Source organism: Plutella xylostella, chromosome 30, assembly GCF_932276165.1.
Source record: "Plutella xylostella chromosome 30, ilPluXylo3.1, whole genome shotgun sequence".
Classification (NCBI taxonomy): Eukaryota; Metazoa; Arthropoda; class Insecta; order Lepidoptera; family Plutellidae; genus Plutella; species Plutella xylostella.
This window is the reverse complement of record NC_064010.1, coordinates 5,225,258-5,250,710: the sequence shown is the minus strand read 5'-3', so window position 1 is coordinate 5,250,710 and position 25,453 is coordinate 5,225,258. Positions and strand designations below refer to the sequence as shown.

At 40.8% G+C, this 25,453-nt stretch overlaps 2 protein-coding genes across 2 annotated transcripts; one reads left to right on the top strand and one right to left on the bottom strand.

The window, feature by feature from the left end:
- Positions 1 to 75: 75 nt before the first annotated feature.
- On the bottom strand, positions 76 to 24,378 carry LOC105383755 (P protein). The gene is made up of 17 exons (XM_048631973.1): positions 24,176 to 24,378; positions 17,631 to 17,774; positions 13,761 to 13,923; positions 12,438 to 12,486; positions 12,160 to 12,295; positions 11,752 to 11,942; positions 11,348 to 11,620; positions 10,854 to 11,057; positions 10,530 to 10,645; positions 3,583 to 3,721; positions 2,203 to 2,338; positions 1,771 to 1,970; positions 1,598 to 1,691; positions 1,210 to 1,352; positions 984 to 1,094; positions 748 to 895; positions 76 to 276 (listed from the first exon to the last, which is right to left on the bottom strand). Exons 2-17 carry the CDS (start codon positions 17,764 to 17,766, stop codon positions 98 to 100), a joined length of 2,418 nt encoding a protein of 805 aa, XP_048487930.1. The 5' UTR covers positions 17,767 to 17,774; positions 24,176 to 24,378; the 3' UTR covers positions 76 to 97.
- Positions 3,903 to 7,750, top strand: LOC125491054. The gene is made up of 2 exons (XM_048631974.1): positions 3,903 to 4,907; positions 7,683 to 7,750. Exons 1-2 carry the CDS (start codon positions 4,106 to 4,108, stop codon positions 7,694 to 7,696), a joined length of 816 nt encoding a protein of 271 aa, XP_048487931.1. The 5' UTR covers positions 3,903 to 4,105; the 3' UTR covers positions 7,697 to 7,750.
- Positions 24,379 to 25,453: the final 1,075 nt, after the last annotated feature.

Genomic DNA, 25,453 nt, shown 5'->3' with positions numbered 1-25,453 from the left:
TATTGGAATGCATTATACAAACCCCAAAAAGAAACTTATTAATAATTATGATGAGAGATCTCTTTCAGAATCTACAATTATTATGCACTTAACAATTTTAGTGCCAAGTGAAAACACAATGGCATATCAGAAGATACGCAGACACTGTGACCAGATGCCCGATGGTCATCGGAGCTCCTATCCTGAAGAACTCTTTGAAAGTGAACTTATAGTTATGTTGCTCAGCCAACCCAGCGCATATCACGTTAGCACTGGCTCCCACTAAAGTGCCGTTGCCTGAAACAAAAGACAAATACCTAGTTTTTTAAGGGCTGATTTTTCAATAGTCAGATTAAAGTTATCTGAGGAATAATTCTGATGCTGTCATCAGAATGCTTGTATGAGACAGTGACAGGAACTATTTCATTCCTCAGATAACGTTTATATGACTATTGAAAAATCAGTCCTAAATTATAAAAACATTAGAGCTATGGTATCAGCATCTCTAAAAGGAGGTCATAACATAAATTGAACAAATCTGGTAGAGATAGGAAACATAAAATTACAATAACGCCAACTGTGAATCGCTAATACATGATGAAATTGCTACCGCATCACAATGGAAACATGACAATATGAAAGAAGATATTTTTATAGCACTACAAGAAAAAAACGGCAGGGCGAAATTTTATGTTAACGGTATAATTGTAGGTTTCAATGAAGATTTGTCAAACAATAAAATAAATTTAAATACCTAGTGATTCTTACCTCCCATACAAGCTCCAAAAGACAAAGCCCAGATGAGCGGCGCCATCGGCAGTGCCAAATTAGGATTCGTCCCTAATGACGTCACCACTCGTACCATCATCGAAGTTAGGGGAATGTTATCGACGAAGGCCGATGTTATTCCTGACACCTGCAATTAATAAGTAAGTATTAAAAATATGGTCAAAATGATAAAAAATAAAATTAAGGGTAAAATATTTTTACAAACGTATTCTTACCCATAAAACGAGTAAAATAGCTACTGGTAGTTGGTACTTCTCGTCAACTGTGAGTATTAGTTCCTCGGTCAAACCTCCGATCCATTGAATTAATCCCAATTTTGTGATCGCCTGTAAAAATTACGAATATATAAATTGATATTTTGGACGTGCCGGATAGACAAAATAGTTTTTCATCATCCAAGACTTGATGAAACTAACGAAGGAAGAACATAAGAGGCTTTACCTCCATAAAGATGAATAGAGCAGCAAAAAATAACAAAGTGGACCATTCAACTTTGCTCAAAATTGGTTGGAGATCATCTTTATCTGCTAAAACAAGAAGCATTGTGGTCCCAAGTAATGCACTCCATCCTAGGGATAAACTTTCTGAAAAGAAACACATGAGTAGTAAAAATGAATCCAAAATAAGAGACACAAAATAATGTAAGCGTCAACCTATCGGTATCGTACGTAACACCAAACAGATTGTCATAAATGTATAGAAACGACGTCGGCAATGCCAATGAAGTGGACGCACTTGTGTGAATTTTTATACAAAGAATACTGAATGAGATACGTACGATGCCGAAAGACGCACGCTTACCTTAAGCAAGAACACCGATGATACTTACGCATTTGTGGAAGGGAATGTAGAAAAAACACTATAACTATAAACGTTATGGCCGCCAACGTTTGTATTAACAAAGTTTTATCTTTTATCGTGTACTAAAAAGCAAAGAAAATTCAGTCAATCATTATATTGCCAACTAATTCACAGTAATCATCTAGATCCTATAGTCTCTACCTTTTCCCTCAATTCTTCCAAAGTTTTCTCAAATGTCTCTTTTGGCAACGCTAAATTCTGGCATTTATTCTGTTCTTTGATCTCCTGTTCTAAAATCTGCAGCTTATTCTCAACAACTCGCCTCACTACCTTCTCCTCTGTTCGGTAGTTTGTTAAACTTGACAACGCTTTCTTCCACGCTGAAACTTGGTGGCGAAGTTCTGGAAACATTTCAGATTACTTAGTTGATCTTACAACGGCTATTCATCAAATACCTGTTTTTCTAGTTTAGAATGCTTTACATAGTTGTTATTGTAAAATAATTATTGTATTGCATAAATCAAATTATCGAAAGAATCACAAATGCCATTACAGTTAAGATTTTACGGTCATTATGAATGTATATCTAGATGACATTGTTGTTTAGGAAAAAGGCTTTCAATTTCCACTTACTTTGTACTTCAGGTTTTTCTCCCATTCTCAGTTTAGTCACGTCTCTGTACATAAATCGAAACTGTAGGTAAGTTTGTATGAATACAAGAAATACACCAATTATCATGTGTGATGTGAAATTCGTGAAGTTTATACCCTGAAAACAAAATTCAATATCTATGATTTATCAAACCAATGAATACCTACTAAAAATTATTCAAAATTCTAAAATAGAACGATTAACGAGTTAACGACACCCAGTTGCAGAAAGCTTCATTAAAATGTCACTTTTTCTAAATTCATCATCAGCCAATAATCATCCACTGCTGGACATAGGCCTCTCCCAAGGAGCGCCACAACACTCGGTCCTCGGCCTTCCTCATCCAACCACTACCCGCCACCCGCCTAAGGTCTTCAGTCCAGCGGGCAGGAGGGCGTCCCACGCTGCGTTTGCCTGTTCGTGGTCTCCACTCGAGAACTCGTCTACCCCAACGGTTATCGGTTCTTCGGCAAATATGACCAGCCCACTGCCACTTCAGCTTGCATATTTTGACAGCTATGTCGGTAACCTTAGTCCTCTGACGGATAACCTCATTTCTGATACGATCCATCAGAGAAACCCCAAGCATAGCTCTCTCCATAGCACGCTGAGCGACTTTAAATCGGTGGACCAGTCCTACCGTCAGTGTCCACGTCTCTGCACCATACGTCATCACTGGCAGGACGCACTGGTTGAAGACTTTTGTCTTCAGGCTCTGAGGAATGGCCGAGGAGAATATGTGACGAAGTTTCCCGAATGCAGCCCAACCCAGTTGGATGCGCCTTGCAGCCTCCTTGTCGAAGTTGCTTCTGCCTAGCCGAATAGTCTGCCCGAGGTAGACATATTCTTGCACAACTTCGATTGTTGCCTCACCAACGGCGACCGGCTCCGGTTTGATGTGAGCATTGTACATGACTTTCGTCTTGTCCAAGTTCATACCGAGGCCAACACGTCGGGAAGCAGCATTTAGGCCACTTAGCATCCAGCTGAGTTCCTGCAGAGATTCTGCCATAATAACGATGTCGTCCGCGAAGCGGAGGTGTGACATGTACTCGCCATTTATACATATGCCATGTCCTTTCCAGTCCAACGTCTTAAAGACATCTTCCAATGCATTGGTGAACAGTTTCGGAGATATCACATCCCCCTGTCTCACTCCACGTTGCAGTTGGATAGGTCTTGTCTTGTGGTCCTGTACTTGGACAGTCATAGTAGCGGCATTGTACAGACATCTCAACACTTCGATAAAGCGCCAATCGATTTGGCATCTCTGCAAGGATTCCAAAACACAACATTCTAAATTACAACATTAAAAATAAATGAGCAGCAGTTATGTATTTTTATGGCACCTATAAACTTACCGCATGCAGTACAATAGGGTTGGTAGCAATGATGATGTTTGGTGGGTCTCCCACAGGGGTGGCGGTGCCTCCTACGTTACAGAATATCACCATACCCATCAGTATCGGCACTGGATTTATATTTGTCACTTCACATAGCCTGAAGGGAAACACAGGACTGCTTTATAATTTTATTTTATAACAAAAAAATAGTAATTTTACATAGATATATGACCTAAGTAATTACACAGTTAATGCAACGCAATAAGTAGCCTTTCTCAAAACATTACAGAATTACAACGGATTGGGTCATTGCGATAACTGCAAACGAATGAAAATATATATATATTGTTGTATATGTATACATAATGTATGTGGGTAGATATGTAAGTTAGATCTAGTTGCGCGGGCTGCGCCCCCCGCCGCCTCTTGATGCGAAATAAATCAGTGCACTATTAGCCGTCGTTCTAATTACCCGTACCGCTTCCTACAAGTACTTAGTCTTAAATAAAACACGTGGCGACGAACGGACCAAACGCGCATAATGTCGGGTGTACAATTTGGTTTCCTGTCTACTTTTGACCACCAGAGTCAAGACTGGGACACTTACAGGAACCGATTGTCACAGTGGCTCATTGCAAACGAGATTAATGTGGATTCGGACAAGGCGGGTGTGAAGCGACGCGCCATCTTACTTAGTGCGCTCACGGAATCAACTTATAAACTCGCGAGTGACTTGGCGTTGCCGAAAAAGTTAGAAGAATTAACGTTTGAAGAAATAATAAGTTTGTTAGATAAACATTTTACTCCCAAACGGTGCGGTTTCGCCGAACGTTTTAACTTCTATGCGGCCACGCAGGCGTTAAATGAAGGTCACTCGCAGTGGGCGGCCAGGTTACGAGGGCTGGCGGCCCATTGTGGATTCAATAATCTGGAGGAGTCACTGCTCGACCGGTTCGTCATGGGCATGGCGGCCGGGCCCGAGCGTGACAAGCTGTTCGCGCAGGACGTGAAGGAGCTGTCGCTGAGCAAGGCGGTGGAGCTGGCGGAGAGTGTGCGGTGCGCGCGGGCAGGCGCCGCGGCCGGCCTGGGGCGCCCCGGGCCCGCCGCCGCCGCCGCGAGCCTCGCACTCGCAGGCGCCTCGGTGTTCAGCATCGAGAGCCAGAAGAAGACCACCAGTGTGGATCGGTGCTCAGTCTGTGGTTATAAAAGCCATACAGCGGCTCAGTGTCGTTTCGTAAATTTTAAATGTAAAAAGTGCGGGCGTAAAGGGCATTTACGTAGGATGTGCCAAGTGCAGTCAGTGAATGTAATCGAGGAAGCGTCGGTAAGCGAGGGCGATGATGGTAATGTACTTTTTAATATTCGTTGTGTTAATGGTAGTCCGATGCGAGAATTTATTTCCGTAAATGGAATTTCTTTAGAATTTGAAATTGATAGTGGTTCTGCCGTTACGGTGATTTCGGAAAGTACTTACAAAAAACATTTTTCCTCGGTGCCGTTATCGTTAAACAATAAGGAACTTACTACTTATACAGGTAGTAAGATTGAGACACTCGGATCTATATGCCTATCTGTAAATTATTTAGGGCAAACGCATACGCTTAGTTTTTTTGTCGTGCGAAAGGGAGGCCCGCCATTGTTAGGCCGGGACTTTATTAGTAAATTTAAATTAGAATTTGCACCGGTTAATTACGTTTCAACTGATAATAGCGTAGAGGAAACTTTAGTTTCTGAGTTCCCGTCAATTTTCTCAGATAACCTAGGTTGTTTTCAGAAACATAAGGTTAGGCTACATTTAAAACCTGATGCAAAACCTATTTTTATCAAATCACGGCCTGTAGCTTTTGCTCTCAAAGAGAAAATAAATAAGGAAATAGATCGTCTCTTAGAACTCGGGATTTTAAAACCGGTAGAATATTCTGAATATGCTTCGCCAATAGTGCCCGTCTTAAAATCAAACGGGGATGTAAGAATTTGCGCTGATTACTCAGCAACATTGAATAAGCGCTTACTTATTGAAAAATATCCTCTTCCAACTGTCGAGGATCTTTTTTCTAAGCTGCATGGGGGCCAACAATTTAGTAAGCTCGATTTATCAATGGCTTATGGACAAATTTTACTATCAGATGAGGATGAAACACAAAACTTAACCTGCATAAACACTCACAGGGGCCTTTTTAAGTATACACGGTTAGTTTTTGGGCTCTCTAGTGCTCCGGCTATTTTTCAAAAGGTCATGCACGGGTTGGTTTCCGATTTAGATGGGGTTTTATGTTTTTTAGACGATATCTGTATCACAGGTAAAAGTAAAGAAGAACATCTAATGAGGCTTAAAATCGTTTTAAATCGACTTGAACGGGCAGGTCTTACCTTGAAAAAAGAAAAATGCCAATTTTTCAAGGATGAGATAACGTATTTAGGATACGTGATTGATAAAAATGGCATTAGAAAGTCGAAATCAAAAGTTGAAGCGATATTAAAAGCACCGGTGCCGACAAATGTAAATCAACTCCAGTCATTTTTGGGCCTAACAAATTATGTACTACAGAAATTTTGTTAAAGATGCTTCTAGCATTCTTAGTCCTCTGTATAATCTTCTGAATAAAGATACAAAGTGGGCATGGCTAGAGGATCAACAAAAGGCATTTGAGAAAATTAAAGAGGTATTATCGTCTGAAAAAGTGCTAGCTCATTTTAATCAAAATGCTAAAATTATTTTGACTGTGGACGCTGGCCCTAATGGATTAGGTGCGATACTTTCTCAAGTTGATAGTGACGGGCAGGAGCGACCGGTTTGTTATGCTGCGTCACGCTCTTTATCAGCGGCTGAAAAGAATTACTCACAAATTCAGAAAGAGGCGACTGCAATCGTGTTTGGTGTGAGACGGTTCCACCAATATTTATACGGGCGGGCGGAGCCATTCGTGTTGAGAACCGACCATAAACCGTTGATTTCGATTTTCGGATCGCACAAAGGCGTCCCTGAGGTATCGGCCAATAGGTTACAGCGGTATGCTATGTTTTTAGCGGCGTATAATTATGAAATAGAGTATGTCCGAAGTGCTGATAACAGCGCGGACTTCTTATCTCGTTGTACGCTGCCGATTATCGAGGGTGGGGCAGAGGCGGCGGGCGAGGATCGCACCGCTTACATTAACTTCATTCTGGATGGAGATCTGCCCGTGACCAAGGCCCTCTTGCGGGAAGCTACGTCTACGGATGATACATTAGCTAAAGTTACACATTACGTGACTAAAGGTTGGCCGCGTAAAGTAAATGATGTTGCTCTAAAACCATATTTTTTGTGTCGCAACCAGCTTTCATATGAAAATGGTATTTTATTGAGAGGCCATAAAATTGTTATTCCAAGTGTGTTGCGGGAAAAAATTTTGAACGAACTTCACCAGTCACATTTTGGTATTGTAAAAATGAAGGCGGAGGCCCGCGGACGGCTGTGGTTCCCCGGCATCGACGCCGCGCTGGAGCGAGTGGCCGGCGCGTGCGCAGTGTGCGCGCAGCTCCGCCCCGCGCCGCCCCGCGCGCCCCTCGCGCCCTGGCCCTATCCCTCAGCGGTTTTTGAGAGAATTCACATTGATTTCCTGGGACCGTTTAACGATAAAACATATTTAATCGTAGTCGACGCTTTTTCTAAATGGGTAGAAGTGTTTTGTATGAAAACGGGTTCATCATCGGAAGCTGTAATAGGGAAATTATGTAATTTCTTCTCGAGGGCAGGAATACCTAAAATTTTGGTGAGCGATAACGGCACAGCTTTCTCTTCAGATCGTTTTAAGAGGTTTTGTGAATTAAATGGTATTGTCCATCTGTTTTCCCCAGTTTATCACCCCTCGAGTAATGGCCAAGCCGAGAGCTCGGTAAAAATAGTCAAAAGGGGCCTTAAAACAATTCTGATAAGCGATGGCAATCTTTCAAACTTAGATAATAAAATTAACAAATTTTTGTTTGATTACCGAAATTCGAAGCACAGTACAACAGAGAAGTCACCGGCGGAACTAGTTTACGGTCACAAGTTAAGGAGTAGGTTGGATTTACTAGACGGGAATCCATCTTCATCGCCCTCGGTCACCGAACTTACTAATATAGTTGCTCGTAAACAGTCCTTACAGTGTGAACAATATGGTGGCAGAAAGAGACCTGACTTTGCTGTAGGCGATTCTGTCCTAACGAAAGTTTTTATTTCTAAAAATAATTTTAAGTGGTTGTTGGGAACTGTTAACAGTTTAAAAGGGAAAGTCATGTTTGACATTTTTGTGCCGGCACTGAACTGCGTTATAAGTCGACATAAAAATCAAGTAAAACGGTATGAAGCTCCGTTAGAAGAGGGCTGGAGTTGGGACGTAGACGTAGTGCCTGACGTGATGAGTCAGCAGATCGAGGCAGAGGCTGGCCACAGCCAGAGCGCCAGCTGCTCGCGCGGGGAGGGGACGGAGAGTGCCGCCTCGCCGCCGCCGCCGCCACCGGGGCCGGCCGCCCCAGCCGGGGCCGCAGCGGCTGCATCACCGAGACCAGCCAGTCCCAATTACGACACGCCTGACGAGAACTCCAGCCCGGAGGCCGCGCCATCCCGTCATATGATTTTAAGAGACAGGCGTCCCATTAACTATAAAAGATTTCTTTAATTATTGTGTTAGTTTATTATTCTTGTTAAAGAACTATTGGGGGAGGGATGTTGTATATGTATACATAATGTATGTGGGTAGATATGTAAGTTAGATCTAGTTGCGCGGGCTGCGCCCCCCGCCGCCTCTTGATGCGAAATAAATCAGTGCACTATTAGCCGTCGTTCTAATTACCCGTACCGCTTCCTACAAGTACTTAGTCTTAAATAAAACAATAATATACAGGGTGTTGCAAAAAGGGTATATCAAGCCGAAACCAGCATGTGCAGCATGTTATATCTAAGCCCGGGAAAGAAGTCAGAATCTCAAAATACGTTACCGTTTTTGAGTAATTAACGTCCAAAGTTTTACTCGAAAACTGGGTACCAACAACCCTATCGTGACACAGTGACCTACATATCAACGAGTGTCAACGACCTTATAAAATCACGTACCTATGGAAACCGATCCGTTCATTTTTAAATATTTTATTCTTTAAGCCCGCGCTACACTCGCGCCGCGAAAGCGTAAAATGCGAGTTCACGCCGATATTTATTTACTTGTCTCTAATATTACGTAAATAATAGACAGTGAAAAAAAAGACTTAGTAAAACTATTTGTGTTTATTTAATTGGGTTATGAAATCCGACGAAATAAAAATGCCGGAAACGGGAACGGGTCTTCGACTTACTGGTTACTGGCAACATCGTAGTTTATTTTCTCTATTGGCAACAAGGCAACAATATGGCAACGGGTGGAAAAATTGCTTTCTACTTTTTTATGTTTACTAAATAATATTACTAGTAACTAATTTGGAAGTTCATAGGAATAATTATAATCGAGATTCAGTGCGTTATAGCGCTGATAGCGCTGATATGCAAAGGAAACTCAATGACCTCGTCCATTTGGGTAACCGAGTGGGCATGCATGTCAACAGAGAAAAGACAAAGTCAATGCGAGTAATGACTGCGGACCGTACTCCATTTAAAATCAACGGCCAATCAATTGAAGATGTTGACACCTTCACCTACCTGGGAAGCAAAATCACACCAAATGGTGGAACTGACGAGGATATCGGCAACCGCATCAACAAAGCCCGTGGAGCTTTTGCCATGTTAAGCCCAGTGTGGAGGTCTTCCGCATTCCGTCTCCAAACCAAGATCCGCCTGTTCAACGCGTGCGTAAAGACCGTTCTCCTCTACGGTTGCGAAACTTGGAAGAAAACGGTCCAAACCACGAACAAGCTACAGATTTTCGTAAACAGATGCTTACGCAATATCCTAGGGATCCGTTGGTTTGACTTTGTCTCCAACGAGGAACTTTGGCGCAGAACACATCAAAAACCTGTAGCAGAAACCGTAAAAGAACGCAAATGGAGATGGATAGGACACGTTCTAAGGCGTACTGAAGACGTCCCAAAGGAAGCGCTGACATGGCACCCCGAGGGCGGTAAACGAAGACTCGGCAGACCGCGAGAGACATGGCAGCGCTCTGTGAAAAAGGAAATGGGCCAGGCGGGGATGTCTTGGGCGGATGTCTCTGAGCTGGCCCAAGATCGTAAAGAATGGCGGCGCTTCACTTCGGCCCTTTGCTCCCCAGCGGAGATTGGGAATAAGTAAAGTAAGTAAGTAAGATTCAGTGCGGATTTAAACTTTAGCATAATTAAACCGAAACACTTGGAACTTACACAAGTCTGACCGATTTAACCTTTTTCTCGTGGTTCAAGTGTTTTGTTGTTTTTCGTGTTAAGTATTACTTCAAAACAGTTAGTATTGTGAAAGTGGAATGTGATTAATGTGATTATTTGAGGCTGCGGTGGTTCATCAGATGTCTGTGAAGAGTTGAAGATGTAGTGTTGTGTTTGTTGTGGAAAAGGATTGTTGTGAAAATGGATTGAACTTTGGAATTAACTAGGTATGTTTTTCTTTGATTATATCCCAAGAATGTTCTTATTGCAAAACTAGGGAGGTATAACGTACAAATTCCAAACATACTCTTGTGTTTCTAATCAGTAATATTTCTAATTTGCGGCCTCCGATTTATCATATGTTTTTGAGGTTATGTTTTTGTTTACAATAAACACGTCAGCTTTTGACGTAATGATATTAGAACGTAGGGTTGCCAAAAACGATACAGACTAAAATATGGATTAAATTTTGTATGGGACGATAAAAATGTCGTGCGCCCGATTCCAACATCGAAAACGTTATGTCCGGGATAAGTTGTGTGGACCCTTTTCGGCTTAATATACCAATTTTGCAACACCCTGTATATGCATTTGAAAAACTTTACAGAAACAGGTTCGCTAAATTTGGATAAAATTAAATAACATAAGGACAAACAAACCTTATGGTAGCCGGTGTTAGTAGCAACACTGTAGTAACGTTATCCAAGAACAAAGACACAACGATCGTAAGAAGGTATAACAGGTTGATCAATGGCCAGGTTTCGCCTTTAGTTTTCTGAAACACATAGAAACTTAAAGCTATAAAGTAGAAGCAGAGAATGACTCGTCTTCTAGATGATATCTACGACTACTGGATATTTGCGAAAAGAACCTTCTACGCTCGAACAAAAAAAAAACATAAAACGTGTAAGTAAAAATCTAATGAGTATGGTGCACACTAACTAACATATAGCAATTTTTTTTAAATAATACAACCAAAATACCTCAAAAGCCTTCCTAGCCAAGTAATCGAAGAACCCAGTCTCAGCGATCAACGTCACCAGAAGCATCATAGAGAACAGCAGCAGTAGAGTCTCTGTGTCCATCCAACTGATGATTTCCAACATGGTGGGCCTCTCCCCGACTAGAGCTAGCACCGCTAGAGCAGTCGTCGATGTTATTATTGCTGCTAATGTGCGGTTTATTAGCTGGAATGTCAAAATTATTATTTGAAAAACTAATTTTGTGAACTTATTCATCTCTCAGTCATCTAATGCTAAACATAGGCATCTACCAAGAAGACAATACTCCGTCCTCGGCCATTTAGAAACAGTATCAGATACTTATCTAAGGTCGTCGATCAAGTGATCCGGAGGACGTCCCACGCTAAGCTTGCTAGTTCGTTATCATCATTCTCTAAGTAATGTTTTGAAGGTAGACTCTGTACTTATGTTTTTATTTTTCATATCAAACTCAACTAACGATTACAATTACTTACATCAAAAATGATGATCACGTACAGACCAATAAGCAGGATGGCAGCATAAATAATCCCAGTTTTAGTATCCAACGGATTCTTTGTATAAGTGACGGTAAACGGCACTGTAACGTTACTGTTATGTCTCATTTTGATCGTATATTTGTGCTCTTTTGCTGAATTTCCAAGTATGGGTGGTTTCTCGTGAATTTGCAGTACTTTCGATCTAGGTTCTCCTTGTGAGAAGTCTATTTCATTGATTTCTAATAGACTTATTAGCCATGGCTTTGATTTCTGTAAATTTTACAAAAACATTATTATTTTTGTCTGCATCCTTAAAATCAGAATTGCTTTCATTGATTCATGACATCATCATTCACATCTCTCTCGAAAGACACTCTGCAAAGATTAAATTCTGAAATTACCTCTGCATCTATCACACTCATATGTGTATCGTTGTCCTTCTCTGTCGGTTGCCTCTCGAGCCAGACCTCCATCACTGAATCTTCACTGGTCAGGTTAGACTTGTATTTCCTCTGCAGCTGTTCACTCCAAAATGGCCCATCCAAGTTCACCCACACGCGTAAATCTTCAGCCTTTGTGCTTATTTCGTATGCTGTAAATATATAGAGAATTTTAAATCTTCAATCCGTAAATCCTGTCTGTCCACAAGTCTTTGTAAGTCTTTGCAATTTCAGTCTACCAATGATAGAGAGACCACCGCAGTGAGAGTAGCAAAAAGTATGACAAATCTACGAATAGAATCGAGATACAATGATTTCATCCGCCATATTTATTCGCTTTCTTTATGTGCGGGTATTACAACTACTCACATTTAATCTCGCCGGCATGCAATGAAGTGTGCCTCTCGACCAATTCTTTTTCACTATACAGTATGAGAACAGTCGTGAAGAACCCCCAACAAGCCATCAGGAATGTGATCTTTGTGTACTGCAGCGCTCTTTCAAACTGAAAACATACGAGGTTTTACCTGGATGACATAATCATTATGATCAACAAGATATTTGATCAAAATCAGGTATTTTTTATTAAGTATTATTTTTAAACCTTGTTTTTCGATTATGAAGAATGAAGAATGAGGTTAACTTACCAAAGAATCTTTTTTGCGTACGGTACTCCCAAGTTTTGTTTCTGTATAACTGAAAACCAACCAAAAATCTTATAAGATTGGCTAAAAAAATAGGCGTAGAAATATACATATTTGCCGGCATCATATATAAAATATAGATAAGGCGCGCCTCTTTGTCGTCGCCGCCTCGACTCTCGTGCTAAGCCCGTAGCATAAATTTTCATCGTGAACGTGAAGTAAAATTCATCAAGTAGGTAATTTTGTATGAAAATTTTAATTCTGCTAGGGGCGCTGTTCATAACACACACACACACACTCACGCCTTGTACTACTGTACTCCCTTGCGGGGTAGGCAGAGGTGCATTACTGCACCCACTTTTCGCCAGTGTTATGTTTAGTCCCAATGTAATAGGGGGCGAGCCTATTGCCATTTTACGGGCACATCCAAGACCCGAGAACAAAATATCTGTGTTTATACAAATATCTGCCCCAGCCGGGAATCGAACCCGGGACCTTCGGCTCAGTAGTCAGGGTCACTAACCACTACGCCATTCGGGCGCTGTTCATATTTTCGTACAAAATTACTTGATGAATTTTACTTCACGTTCACGATGAAAATTAAGGCGGGCTCAGTAAGCGTATCGCCTAGGGTACGATAAGGTGCGATACATATACGTGAGTGTTTATTTTATGTAAATCCTCAAAATTGACGGTCGTATTGTAGATATAATAATGGCTGGTTTATCCCATATCGCTAGCATAAAAGGATAATTGCGTATTCGATCATTATCTGTCTTATCATAACACACTCTTCATTATATTAATTTGAAGATTATAAAACGAAAGTAGGTCTCATATAAAGCATATATACCTACATTGAGAATGAGACTAAAAATGCATTTTTCCTTATAAAACTTAGGTTTTCCGTCAAAGACTACAAAGAAAGCGTAAGCCCGCCACACGACAAAATTTTCGTCGTGAAATTTTGAAAATCATAATCTTCGCACCCTGTAGATAATAGTGTATCCTATACGACGATCAGGCAAGCGTGGGACGCTCTCCGGCCGGCTGGAGTGACGACCTTACAAGAAGCCGGATACACGCTGTATGAGGAAGACCGAGGACAGAGTATTGTAACGTTACTTAGGAGAGACTTTTTCTATTCTCTGTGGGGGTATAAGTACCTGGCTCTTTCGAATGGAACCTTTGTGCATATCCCCAAGGTCTAACCTGCCTTCCTAAGCTTGGACCATTTCCCACCACGCTGGTCCACTGCGGCGTGTTGGTGGGATCACATAATTTATCCAGATGTATGACTATTCTATGATAATAATACGAACTCACATATCACAATCCGGTCTACTCCGATTTCCCATCATTTCAATGCATTCTCCTCTGCGCAGGGGGCGGGCCTCACCGTCTAGATCTAGCTCATCTAGGTCTCCGTCTATGTACGGTAATGTTTCTGAGCCTTCAAAGGTCTGAGCTTTGGTATTTTTCTTGGACTCTGAAAAAAATAGAAAATAAATTGCTTAGAAATTGGGGAATGTCAAATAGAATTATTATTACAATGTCGGATTTTCTACAGTTAAGCACTTAATAATTTTATTGTGTGTCACCTCTGACTACCCCCTTCGGGGATTAGAGTCGTGAGCATAATATTATACCTATGTAACTAGTTATATATGTATTTATTGTAATGCTCAACTGTGTGCAGTATCACGTCATATTGAGCAAAAAGTACATTCAAATACGGATATTTTCTATGGTCATCTCAACTAAGATGTGCATACATTTACATACCTAAATGTCGCTTTAGTTACTTACAAATCTAATAAGTAGCTAGCTGACAAATGGACGTTTAAATTATTAAACCAAACAGATTACCTTATTAGATTAGAACGAGGGCTAAGTGGGAGTATTTCATATTTGGTAACGTAAATAGTTAAATACTTTACTTGTCTAAAATTATTTTTAGGTAGTAATAATAATAATAAATTTCTTTATTACATTCAACAAAGTACAAGTTAGTAAAACTAAGATGCCTAGCTCCCCCACTAGGATACCCTGTGTTGGGGGGGCAGTCTCTTTCGTTCTTAATACATTGTAACAGTTAAATAAGGTATAAGTGAGACTTATCAAAGAAATAAATAAGCAATAATAATGTAGGTAACTTAGAATAATTTTACTTACATAGTTTTTGTATCTTATCATCTTAATTTATAGTTATTATTTGATGATGTTTGAACAGTTAAGTTAACACAGAACAGTTAGTTAAGTACTTAACTTAAGTAGTTATAGATAAATATAACAGTTTTTTTCGAAAGCCGGCAGATTCTTCTTTGATATCCTAGCTGACTGCCTAGGGTGCGCCCAGACGTACAAAACGACGATACAAAACTTTTGCGACGACTTGTCATGTGCGTCTTGCACCCCATGCTACTTAGCCCTATTAGTATAGCCTACCTGGCCCTAAGAAGGTCATATAAAACGAAACACGGTAATAGAGAAGTCACAGAACCACTATGTAGGGATACAGCAATTATTTTCTGACGAATACGATGATTTACAATATACAAACAAGATGGGATGCTAGTGCAAAAGAAACATCTCGACAAATAACACCCCACTTCTACCACTGACCTCTATTTTGAATTACAGTGCGACAAACTTATCTGTTCCGGTGAGAGCGAACTAAATTGATCCATATCTCATTATTTACTAATGAATTATATATTGATATAGATGAGATGGGTTTATTGAAACCACAAGAGCAAGTTACCACTACTGGCAAACTTAAAATCTTATAGAATGAAGGAATATTACACATTTACCTGAGCCGTCACCGGAACAGATAAGTTTGTGGCACTGTAAGTAGTTCGTTTGGAAGATTGTCATTAGCGTAGTGTTCTTTTCTCTATAGTCATTAGGTTGAACTTAAAACAGTAAACAAAACGAGGAGTTTTGTTGCTTTGTTTTTGCACGTGAAAAACCATCTTAGGGGCCATCCATACCCTTTAACTGATGATGGCAATATACGTGCCACCATCTTATAGGCCTGAGAATTCTAAAAGTTTATTCGATCTTGCTACTGGAAACGTCACTAATACATAGCTGAATGCACATCAGTATTTTTTTTCTTCAATCAAATCAATTAGTAGTGCCAACATTTAAAAAAAAAATGTCACTTGAAAAAAAATTGCCTCATTTCAAAAGTACAAAGTTTATTTAAAAATATCTCATCAATCCTGCAGATAAAAATGTGAGTAACCTTCTTTTTTATATAAACATGTAGTATAGAAGACGATATGATCACTATTTATAAAAAAAATCGACATTTTTTATTCGAATTTCCATTTTTTTGTGGTGGCCATATATATGCCACTATCAACTTGTAGGTACCTACATGGTGGCAATATAATGTACACCGCCAGTCCAAACCCCGGCAAAGCTCCGCTCCCTCCCTGCTTCCTCCAGACAACGATCCACAATGAAGCGGAACAAAGTCCCACCAGATGATGCCACCGCCCATGAGCCCATGCCCGGCACTCCAGATGGCACGACTTCCGAAGATGACCCGGAAGAACCGGACCCAGAACAAGCTTCCACCCAAAACGATTCGGTGAGGGCACCCACAGGCGACGACGCTCCACCCAGCTCGACGGCACCACCGTCCCCACCCCCACCAGCCTGCCAATCTCCCCCACCCACCAGACCCCCAAGCACCTCAAGACCAACACCAGAGACTCCACACCGAAGTCCCCCAGCCACAAGACCCCAAAGTGCCTCAACATCTGCACCAACATCTCACCAACATCAAAGCCGCCCAGCTGCAAGAGCACCAAGCAACGCAGAACCAACCGCATCCCCCAACACACCAGACAGGCCAGACGAAAATGAACCCCCGGACCCCCCGTCCCCAGACCCAGACTCGGACGAAGATGAGACCGACTGGAAAAAACAAGAATGGACCCAGAAACCAGATCAGCCACCCTGACACTCCGAAAGTTCAATCCCCAAAACAGCCTCCAAACAGAACGAAACCTCCGACCCACCCCTCTCCACTCTTCAGCGATGACGCACCAAACACCACTGTGGACCAAATCAATTTATACCAAGCCATGATTTCTTCTTTAGTGGTTGGTGTATAATTTCTCGATCCTACTTGTACAGCGTATAAATTAGTTTGGTCCACAACAATGTCCAGCACGTCATCACCAAAGAACAAAGAAAAGCAGGTCAGAGGCCCCGCTCCGCCCGGAAGCCGCTCCGAAGACCGAACCCTCTGAGCACCAAAGCAGCCGAGATCCGGCCCCCGGGTCCACTCCTGCTCCCCCCAACCAGTCCCATCCTCACCCGAATCCGAAGACGAGAAATCCGAAAGCTCACCCCCATCCAACCCATCCGGCATGCTAGAGGATGCAACCGGCTCCGCGCCACCCGGCACTCCCGCAGCCGAGCGGCCCCGACGCCGGGGAGACACCAGTGCAGACACCGAAGCACCCCGAGGTCCTGCAGCCGAAAGACCTCGACACAGAGCCTCCGGTGCCGATCCCGAAGCGCCCGGAAGTCCAGCAAGTGAAGGAGACCGACAAGCCGATGAGGACGGAGACGACAGCGCCGCCGAACCAAGCAGAACGCCACCACCTGCCAGCACCCTCACCAAACCACCCCGGGCAGAAACCCTTTCCGAATACGACTCCCCCAAACCATCCCCAGAAACCGCACCATCCGGAACACCAAACGCGTCCCCCAACTCATGGGCAACAGCATCATCCGACAAGACCCCACTCCGCCTCACTCCACTCATTGCAGATCACTATCCAAAAGAAACAAAGAAAAAACAAAACTCCACCAAAGTTCAAACCGGCAGTGTACATTATATTGCCACCATGTTTTTTTTCATATAAAATATATATTTTTTTTTATTTTTTTTTCGAATTTTAATAAAGCTTTACATATATAACCCATACCCAAAGTTTCATTTTTCTGCTACACTTGGATCCTTCTGCTGGTTAAAGGGTTAATCACGTGAGGCTCAAAGGGGGGGGGAGGGGTACGGAAAACCTCACCAAATATCACCATGGGGGAGGGGGGGGGGTCAAAAATGGAGAAAAACGACCTCACGTGATTAATGGACGGCCCCTTATTCGTATGTCTCTAATCTAAGGACGACAAAGATCCTCTCATCCCTCACAAGCCACCGTCACCCACCTGCCATCTCATGCGCGGTCCTGAACGCCGCCAGGTCCCCATCGTTCCTCAGCTCCTCGGGCAGGTCCAGCCACAACGCCAGACCCTCAGGAGTCACCTCCTCAGTGGTGACGAGACGAGGGGTTGGAGACGGCATGGTTGTAGCTGCAAAGTTGTAGTGTGAGGGAGGGCAAGCTGCATAAGTAAAAAATTACGTGACCAACAAAGTTTCTATGGAAAATGATATTTTTTTTCGCGAATTTTGAAATTCTGATTTCAGTTTCGGCTTGGTATACCCTTTTTGCAACACCCTGTATACAATTATACCTACACTTCTGTACCATGTCAAACTGACGAACCGTCAGTTTGACATGTTTCAATGAATAGATAGGCGGTTTTCAGATTGAAAAGGTACAAAAGTGTATAGCTAATTATGCAGCTGACTGTACAGCATACGGGTCAGTTCACGTAAGTTGACTAGACTCTAGTGTGGTAGCTAAGGTCTATCTCTACCATCTCCTGTCACGGATTTTTCTATATTGGAACGGATGTTACAATTTTGAAAATAATTTATTTAAGTATACATATACTTAAGTAAGTTAAACTTGATGCTGATTAAGGTTTCCGTCTTCCCCGAATGAAAATGAGAATTTGCACATCCAAAAGATACCTAGTTAAAAATAAACTCGTCATTCTAAACAACTTTGATCTTACAAGAAATGTTGTTATAGTAATGAACATAATATTATGTAGAGAGCTACCTACCAAAGATAAATTGATGGTGTAGGGTCTACAATTATATCGTGTATAGCTGCACAGCACGCAAAACCTATGGCTCACTGTAACACCAAGCCGCACGTGCAGGCACACGTCCAGTCGGCTCGCCGGTCAAACACAGACTGACTCAGCCCGCCACCGACGTGCTACCTCACTACTTGTGTACATGAGACAAGGCGTTATATCTACTGTATAGATACAAACACTACATCCCTTTCTTATCAATATTTTTATTATTGTTTAACAGAACAATATACCCCCACCAGAATCACATTAATTAGATACAATTTATATTAATAATCAATTGGAGTGTCTCAACAACTAACATGTCATTGCTCAACCGATTTGTCATTTACAGCTTCCCACTGGCCTTCTACTCTCTTCAAGTGTATAATATTCCTTCTGAGCTGTTGTCCAGTCTCTTCGTTTCTCACTGTAATGTCCCCGCCCAAGGACTTTTCCACTACATGTGGTGTTGGGTTAAAGCTGGGAGTAAGCTTATTAGTTTTCTCAATTTCTTTTACATAAACTTTGTCTCCTTCTTTCATGTCGGGTGATTCTGCTCTTCTCTTCCGGTCTCCATATTCTTTCCCTTTCTCTTTTTGAATTTTGTCATGGTCTCTTATCTCTGTATCATCGCTTTGACTGGTCATGTTCCTAATCATTGGAATTTTATCTCTATTTTGCCTCTTAAAGAAGAGCTCCGATGGTGATTTCCCAGTTACTGAATGGGGGGTTGAGTTATACATCATGAGATACTCGTATAACGTCTCTTTGATGTCCTTTCGTTCTATTTGGCTTATTTTGAGGCGTTTTAAGATATCGCGATTTTGACGCTCTACCTCCCCATTCATCTGGGGCCAATACGGCACCGTACTGAAGAGTTTTATGCCACATTCCTTACAAAAATCCTTGAACTCCTCACTCACAAATTGACGTCCATTGTCAGCAGTTACGGAAACAGGGTACCCCAGGCGGCTAAATATCTCCTTCAATAATTTGATCATCTGTGCACTGGTGATAGTTTTGGTCAGTTTAATTTCTTTGTATCGACTATAATAATCAACGACTACTAACAGGTAGTCGTGACTGGGTAACGGCCCTAGCAAGTCTATCGCAACATCTAACCAGGGTTCTGCTGGAAGTTCCCGACGCTTCATTACAGCAGGTGGATTGGGTAGAGACACAAGTGTACACCCTTTGCAACTCTTCACCATTGTCTCCGCGTCTTTATCTATTCTCGGCCACCAAACTTTTGAGCGTAATCTTCCCTTCATGGCCACTATGCCGGGATGCCCTTCGTGGGCTGCGTTCAGTACTTGTTTCTTAAGTTTCTCAGGAACAACTATCCTATTGCCTCTCAAAAGAATGTTTTCATAGAAACAAAGCTCGTTCTCAAAAATCTTGTACTTTTTAACGGACTCATCCCACTCACCATGGTAAATTCCCCTTTTCACACTTTGTATCTCCGCATCTTTTTCCGAATGGTCAGTCAATTCTTTTAAACGGATTGCTTGGGGCTTCGCTATTTGTATTATTTGATTAACGTAGTCCTTGTCTTCACTTATATTGTTCACCTCTTTACACAACCGTGATAGGGGGTCTGCAATATTTGTGTTTCCTGGCTTATATTTAATATTGTAGCGATAAGCTTGTAGCTTTAAAACCCAACGTTCCACGCGCGCACAGGGTCGTGACTTTGGGCTGAACAAAAACTCTAACGGCTTATGATCCGTAATAAGGTCGAATTCTTTCCCGAAAAGAAACGTATTAAAGTGTTCAATAGCCCATACGAGAGCTAACGCTTCTTTTTCGGTCTGACTATATTTACGCTCACAACTTGTCAGTGTACGATTTCCGTAAGCTATTATTCTAGGCCCGCTGCAGTCAATTTGGACCAACACTGCTCCTAGACCAACAGGACTGGCATCAGCTATCACCTGTGTTTTATCTTTAACATCATAATAACCCAATGTCTCTATTCCTGTCAATGTCTCCTTCAACGTAATAAATGCTTTATCTTGCTTCCTTGTCCAGTACTGAGTGATACTCGCTTTCTTTCCTAACTTCAGTCTCAACAGTTCTTTCAATGGCTCAGTCATGGTAGCCAAATTAGGTATCCATTTATTAATGTAATTGACGAGTCCAAGGAAACTCTGTAATTCCTCTACAGTGTTGGGCACTCTAAATTCTTTAATGCTCTTCATGTATTTTGGTAAGGGTTTAACTCCACCCGGTGTCAGTTCATGTCCCAAAAAATTAACTTTTTGCACTTTGTAGATACATTTATCCTCATTCAAGAGAACGTTGTTTTCCTTCAGTGTCTTTAAAACTTTTGCCAGTCTCGTGTCATGTTCTTCTTCGCTACTACCGCAAATCAAAATGTCATCGATAAAATTTATGACCCCATCACACTTTATCAGCATTTTCTCTAATATTTTTTGGAACAACTCTGGCGCACAGGTCACTCCGAACATCAGTCTTTTGTATCTGTAGAGACCACTGGATGTTATGAAGGTAGTCAGATGGCGTGAATTCGGATGGAGCTCAATTTGATGGAAAGCATTTTTAATATCCAATTTAGAAAAGTATTGTGCTTTCCTGATTTTCGGTAACAGGTGATCCATACAGGGTAATGGGTGATTCTCTTTTAGTATAGCCGTGTTTGCACGCCTCATGTCGATACACAATCGAACCTCCCCATTGTCCTTAAGAATGGGTACAATTGGCGAAATCCACGAAGACGGTTCATGTACCTCTTCAATAATATCAGCAAACAGTAATTCATTTATCTTTTCTTGTATCTCTTTTTCTATTGGTATAGGAATCCTTCGGTAAGGCTGCATCACCGGTTTTACAGATTTATCAATCGGAATTTCAACCAGAATATCTTTAAATTTCGGAAATGGTTTCTGTTCTTCACGAACTTGATTCACTCCTAACCCAAGCTTCAGAACGCCTAATCGTAATGCGGTGTCTTTCCCAAGTAGATTCCGGGTCCCATTCTGGATTACATAAATGGTGCTTTTCTCAGACCGTGTGCCGATATTTAATACCGCCTCAAATGAGCCTTTAACCTGCAAGGGCTCCACGCACCCGTAAGCCATAAGCATTTTATTGGGCTCCTTGATTTGTTTGGAGCAATTCACTTTATTATTTTTTAAGTATTCCCACGCCTTATCTGTTATCAAATTGAGTTTGCAACCTGAATCTATTAACATCTCTAGTTTGACATTGCCTACGTTGCAATCAATCGTTGCGTCGTCGCTAACATTGAAAACATACTGAACTTCTTCATCTGGTCCTTCTAGAGAATTTATTGCATCTCCTTGCCGTAATCTCTTCAAATTGTTTCTATTCCATGTTGGTCCCTGTTCTATTTTCCGTTTCAATTGGTTTGATTTAGTTTTGCAACATCTTTGATAGTGGCCCAATTTACCGCAAGCATGGCATTTTTTCTCCTTAGCTGGGCATTTAAAATCATTAGGGCTGTGAGTAAAGTTGCCACATCTGCCACATTTTGGTTTACTGCTTCCTTCTTCAACCTTCCTATCATTCTTGATAACCCTTGTATTTCGGTTGATTATAGAATTCACATTCTCATCTTTCGTGTTTTCCTTGTTTTTCTGTTCGTAGCATACTAACTGTTGATTTACCACTTCTAATGTATTTGCTTCTGTGATTACTTTGTCTAAAGTCACCGTCTCTCCCATTATCAAAATCTTCTTCCGCAGCTCTGACGATTGGCACCGTTCAATTATTTGATCTATTATGTGATCGTCCGGCTTATCAAACTTACATTTACTCGCTTGGTCCCTTAATTTAACCAAAAACTTCTCGAAACTTTCACCTTCATCTTGCTTAATTAATCGGAAGACATGCCTCTCAAAAGTTTTGTTCTGTTTGGGTCGGAAGAAATTATCTAATGCTTCAACGGCTACTTGAAATACATCGGTTTCTGGAGTCACAGCGCTTGCACATGGAAGATTGTAAAAAATGTCCTGTAGTCCAGTACCTCCTAGTAATAGCAACGTAGCTCTTTTCTTCGATGGAGACTTTATATCAGCTGCTTCAAGATAGATTTCTAATGATCTCTTCCATTTCTCCCATCGTAATCCTACAGAAGCGTTGTCGCCTTCGAGATCTAATTTTTCTGGAGCCGGCAGCATGTTCGCCATAGTTGTTGGGGCGCCCTGAAAATATTCATCCAATTTAATGGAACGCTTACGCCAATTGAATGGTCTTTTTTTATCTCCAATTGAATGGAATAACTCCTCCAATTTAATGGAAGCACCAATCCAATTTAATGGAATCATAATTATCTCCAATTTAATGGAAATCCATGTCATCAATTCAATGATAACCAATTACTACCAATTTAATGGAAGTCCGAAGCATATCTTTGTTTTTATTTTACTAACCTAGTTGTCAGATCTCATTCTGCAATAATCTGAATTAACTCTACATCGACTCTTTATTGACTCTACATTGACTCTACATTGACTCTACATTGACTCTACATTGACTCTACATTGACTCTACATTGACTCTACATTGACTCTACATTGACTCTACATTGACTCTACATTGACTCTACATTGACTCTACATTGACTCTACATTGACTCTACATTGACTCTACATTGACTCTACATTGACTCTACATTGACTCTACATTGACTCTACATTGACTCTACATTGACTCTACATTGACTCTACATTGACTCTACATTGACTCTACATTGACTCTACATTGACTCTACATTGACTCTACATTGACTCTACATTGACTCTACATTGACTCTACATTGACTCTACATTGACTCTACATTGACTCTACATTGACTCTACATTGACTCTACATTGACTCTACATTGACTCTACATTGACTCTACATTGACTCTACATTGACTCTACATTGACTCTACATTGACTCTACATTGACTCTACATTGACTCTACATTGACTCTTTATATTGACCAGTCACTGTATTTGACACAACTGTTTTTTTTTCAGTATGTGATATGAGCACTGCTGGTACCTATTTAAGGACTACACAGTAAATACCAAAAATTATATTTCAAACATAATGTATGTAAATATTGTAAATAAGATTATTTAATGGCGTGGCGTCAGCCATTATCAAGTTATTGACTACTTAATATAAAAATGTAAGACTACCCTCACCAAAAAATGTTTTGATTAGCCATTTTTATAATATTGCATTGAAATTCATAAGTAATCACACTAATAAATTAATAAGATATTGAAAAACGAACTTGATGATCACATATACTATGATCTCACACATTTTTAACGTTTGTAAACTAGTTACCACACAATGTAATGTGTTTAGCAGAAAAATCCACATATCTCCTAACCAAAGTTTTGTACATACATAAATATAACTTTCACTGACCTTTCTCCTCGTCGCCACTTGTAGGGTCTACAATTATATCGTGTATAGCTGCACAGCACGCAAAACCTATGGCTCACTGTAACACCAAGCCGCACGTGCAGGCACACGTCCAGTCGGCTCGCCGGTCAAACACAGACTGACTCAGCCCGCCACCGACGTGCTACCTCACTACTTGTGTACATGAGACAAGGCGTTATATCTACTGTATAGATACAAACACTACAGATGGGTAAGTAATTAATTATAAATAACACAACATCTTGGATAGATACATAGGTATAGGTAAGTACTTGTAACTAAATATGTACCTAGTTAATATAATAAAACTATAGTAAGTAGTTAATTTATCCACGGAAATAAATCATACCCACCTTCAAAAGATAATATAAACAATAACAATCTACAAACACATTACACTCATGAAAAAACCTAAAATATTTCATAAACATAGACAAGTCACACTTGCACTTAGTCGAAAAATCATCAAATTAGCCAAATACTCGCGTATATCTTTGAATATTAAAAACAAACTCGTAGTGAAAACGTGTTGTAAGCTAAATATACCAAGTCCAACTGATATAAATAGGTACTTGATAACATACTGTCATGTGAGGGAATAGGGCTCAAGCAGTTATGGCCAGCTTGGTTGACATCAAAGATTAAAGAAAAGGCAGATGCGATAAGTAGGTACCTAGGTAATAAAGGTTTTTTTGATCAAGTCTAGAATTTAATATATTTTTACATGGCTCTAGTCGGCCACGGCAAGGAAGCATTAAAGCATTTTTTCTTCTTAAAAATAATGACTGATGAGGCAACACTTAGTACATTGGTATATGTACCTACATAGTTAAGTGCCAATTTCTCCATAGTCGGTTAGTACATAACCAGGGAGTAGTGCTTGACTTTTGACACATCTGTCATGAATTTTATATATTATGGAGATGACGTTTAATTTATAAATCAATCCCTGTCGGTTAGATAACCGACTATGGCGAAATTGGCACTAAAGATAAACTCATTCTACAGCGTGATTAAATTAGCAATGCGGACTTTCTTTTTCACGCATTTAGTTTAAAGTAAAGTAAAATCATTTATTTGTTCTAGAATTTGGGTACATGAAAAGGTGTGTGTTTGACCATAGCGTTCGGTCGGTACCGACCTATCTGCCAATTCACACTTCTATCCCAGTGCATAATCTTTGACATCTACTCGAGCCAAGAGTGACCGACCTTGGGGGAACTATATCTGTCTCTCAATACATGTGCATATCTGATTAGCGCGAATGTGACAATCATATAACAACAGCTTGTGTTTGTAACTGTCATTTAACACAATCTAGTTTTAGTAAACCCGACGTCTTTTGTGCATGGTGCAAATGCGGATACACAGGGTGTTGCAAAAAGGGTATACTAAGCCGAAACCTACGTGTGCTGCATGTTATATCAAAGCCCGGAAATGAAATGAGAATGTCAAAATTAGCAAAAAAAATTATACCACAGTAAAAAAGTCACGTGACTCATAAAGTTTCTATGGAAAATGTTTGCCATAATGGTCATCTTTCGTGAATTGCATTTGATAGGTTAGGTACTTTTCAGTCTATAGCAGTAGCAGTCCACTGCTGGACGTAGGCCTAAAATTTACTGCTTACT

What these genes read in the sequence shown, in the direction of transcription:
- LOC125491054 (XM_048631974.1), top strand. Translation starts at nt 4,106, where the DNA reads ATGTCGGGTGTACAATTTGGTTTCCTGTCTACTTTTGACCACCAGAGT.
- LOC105383755 (XM_048631973.1), bottom strand. Translation starts at nt 17,766, where the DNA reads ATGCCGTCTCCAACCCCTCGTCTCGTCACCACTGAGGAGGTGACTCCT. An exon ending in TGGCTAGGAAGGCTTTTGAG is followed by an intron (nt 10,646 to 10,853) that starts GTATTTTGGTTG and finishes TATGTGTTTCAG; the next exon opens with AAAACTAAAGGCGAAACCTG. An exon ending in TTTTGGAGCTTGTATGGGAG is followed by an intron (nt 277 to 747) that starts GTAAGAATCACT and finishes CTTTTGTTTCAG; the next exon opens with GCAACGGCACTTTAGTGGGA.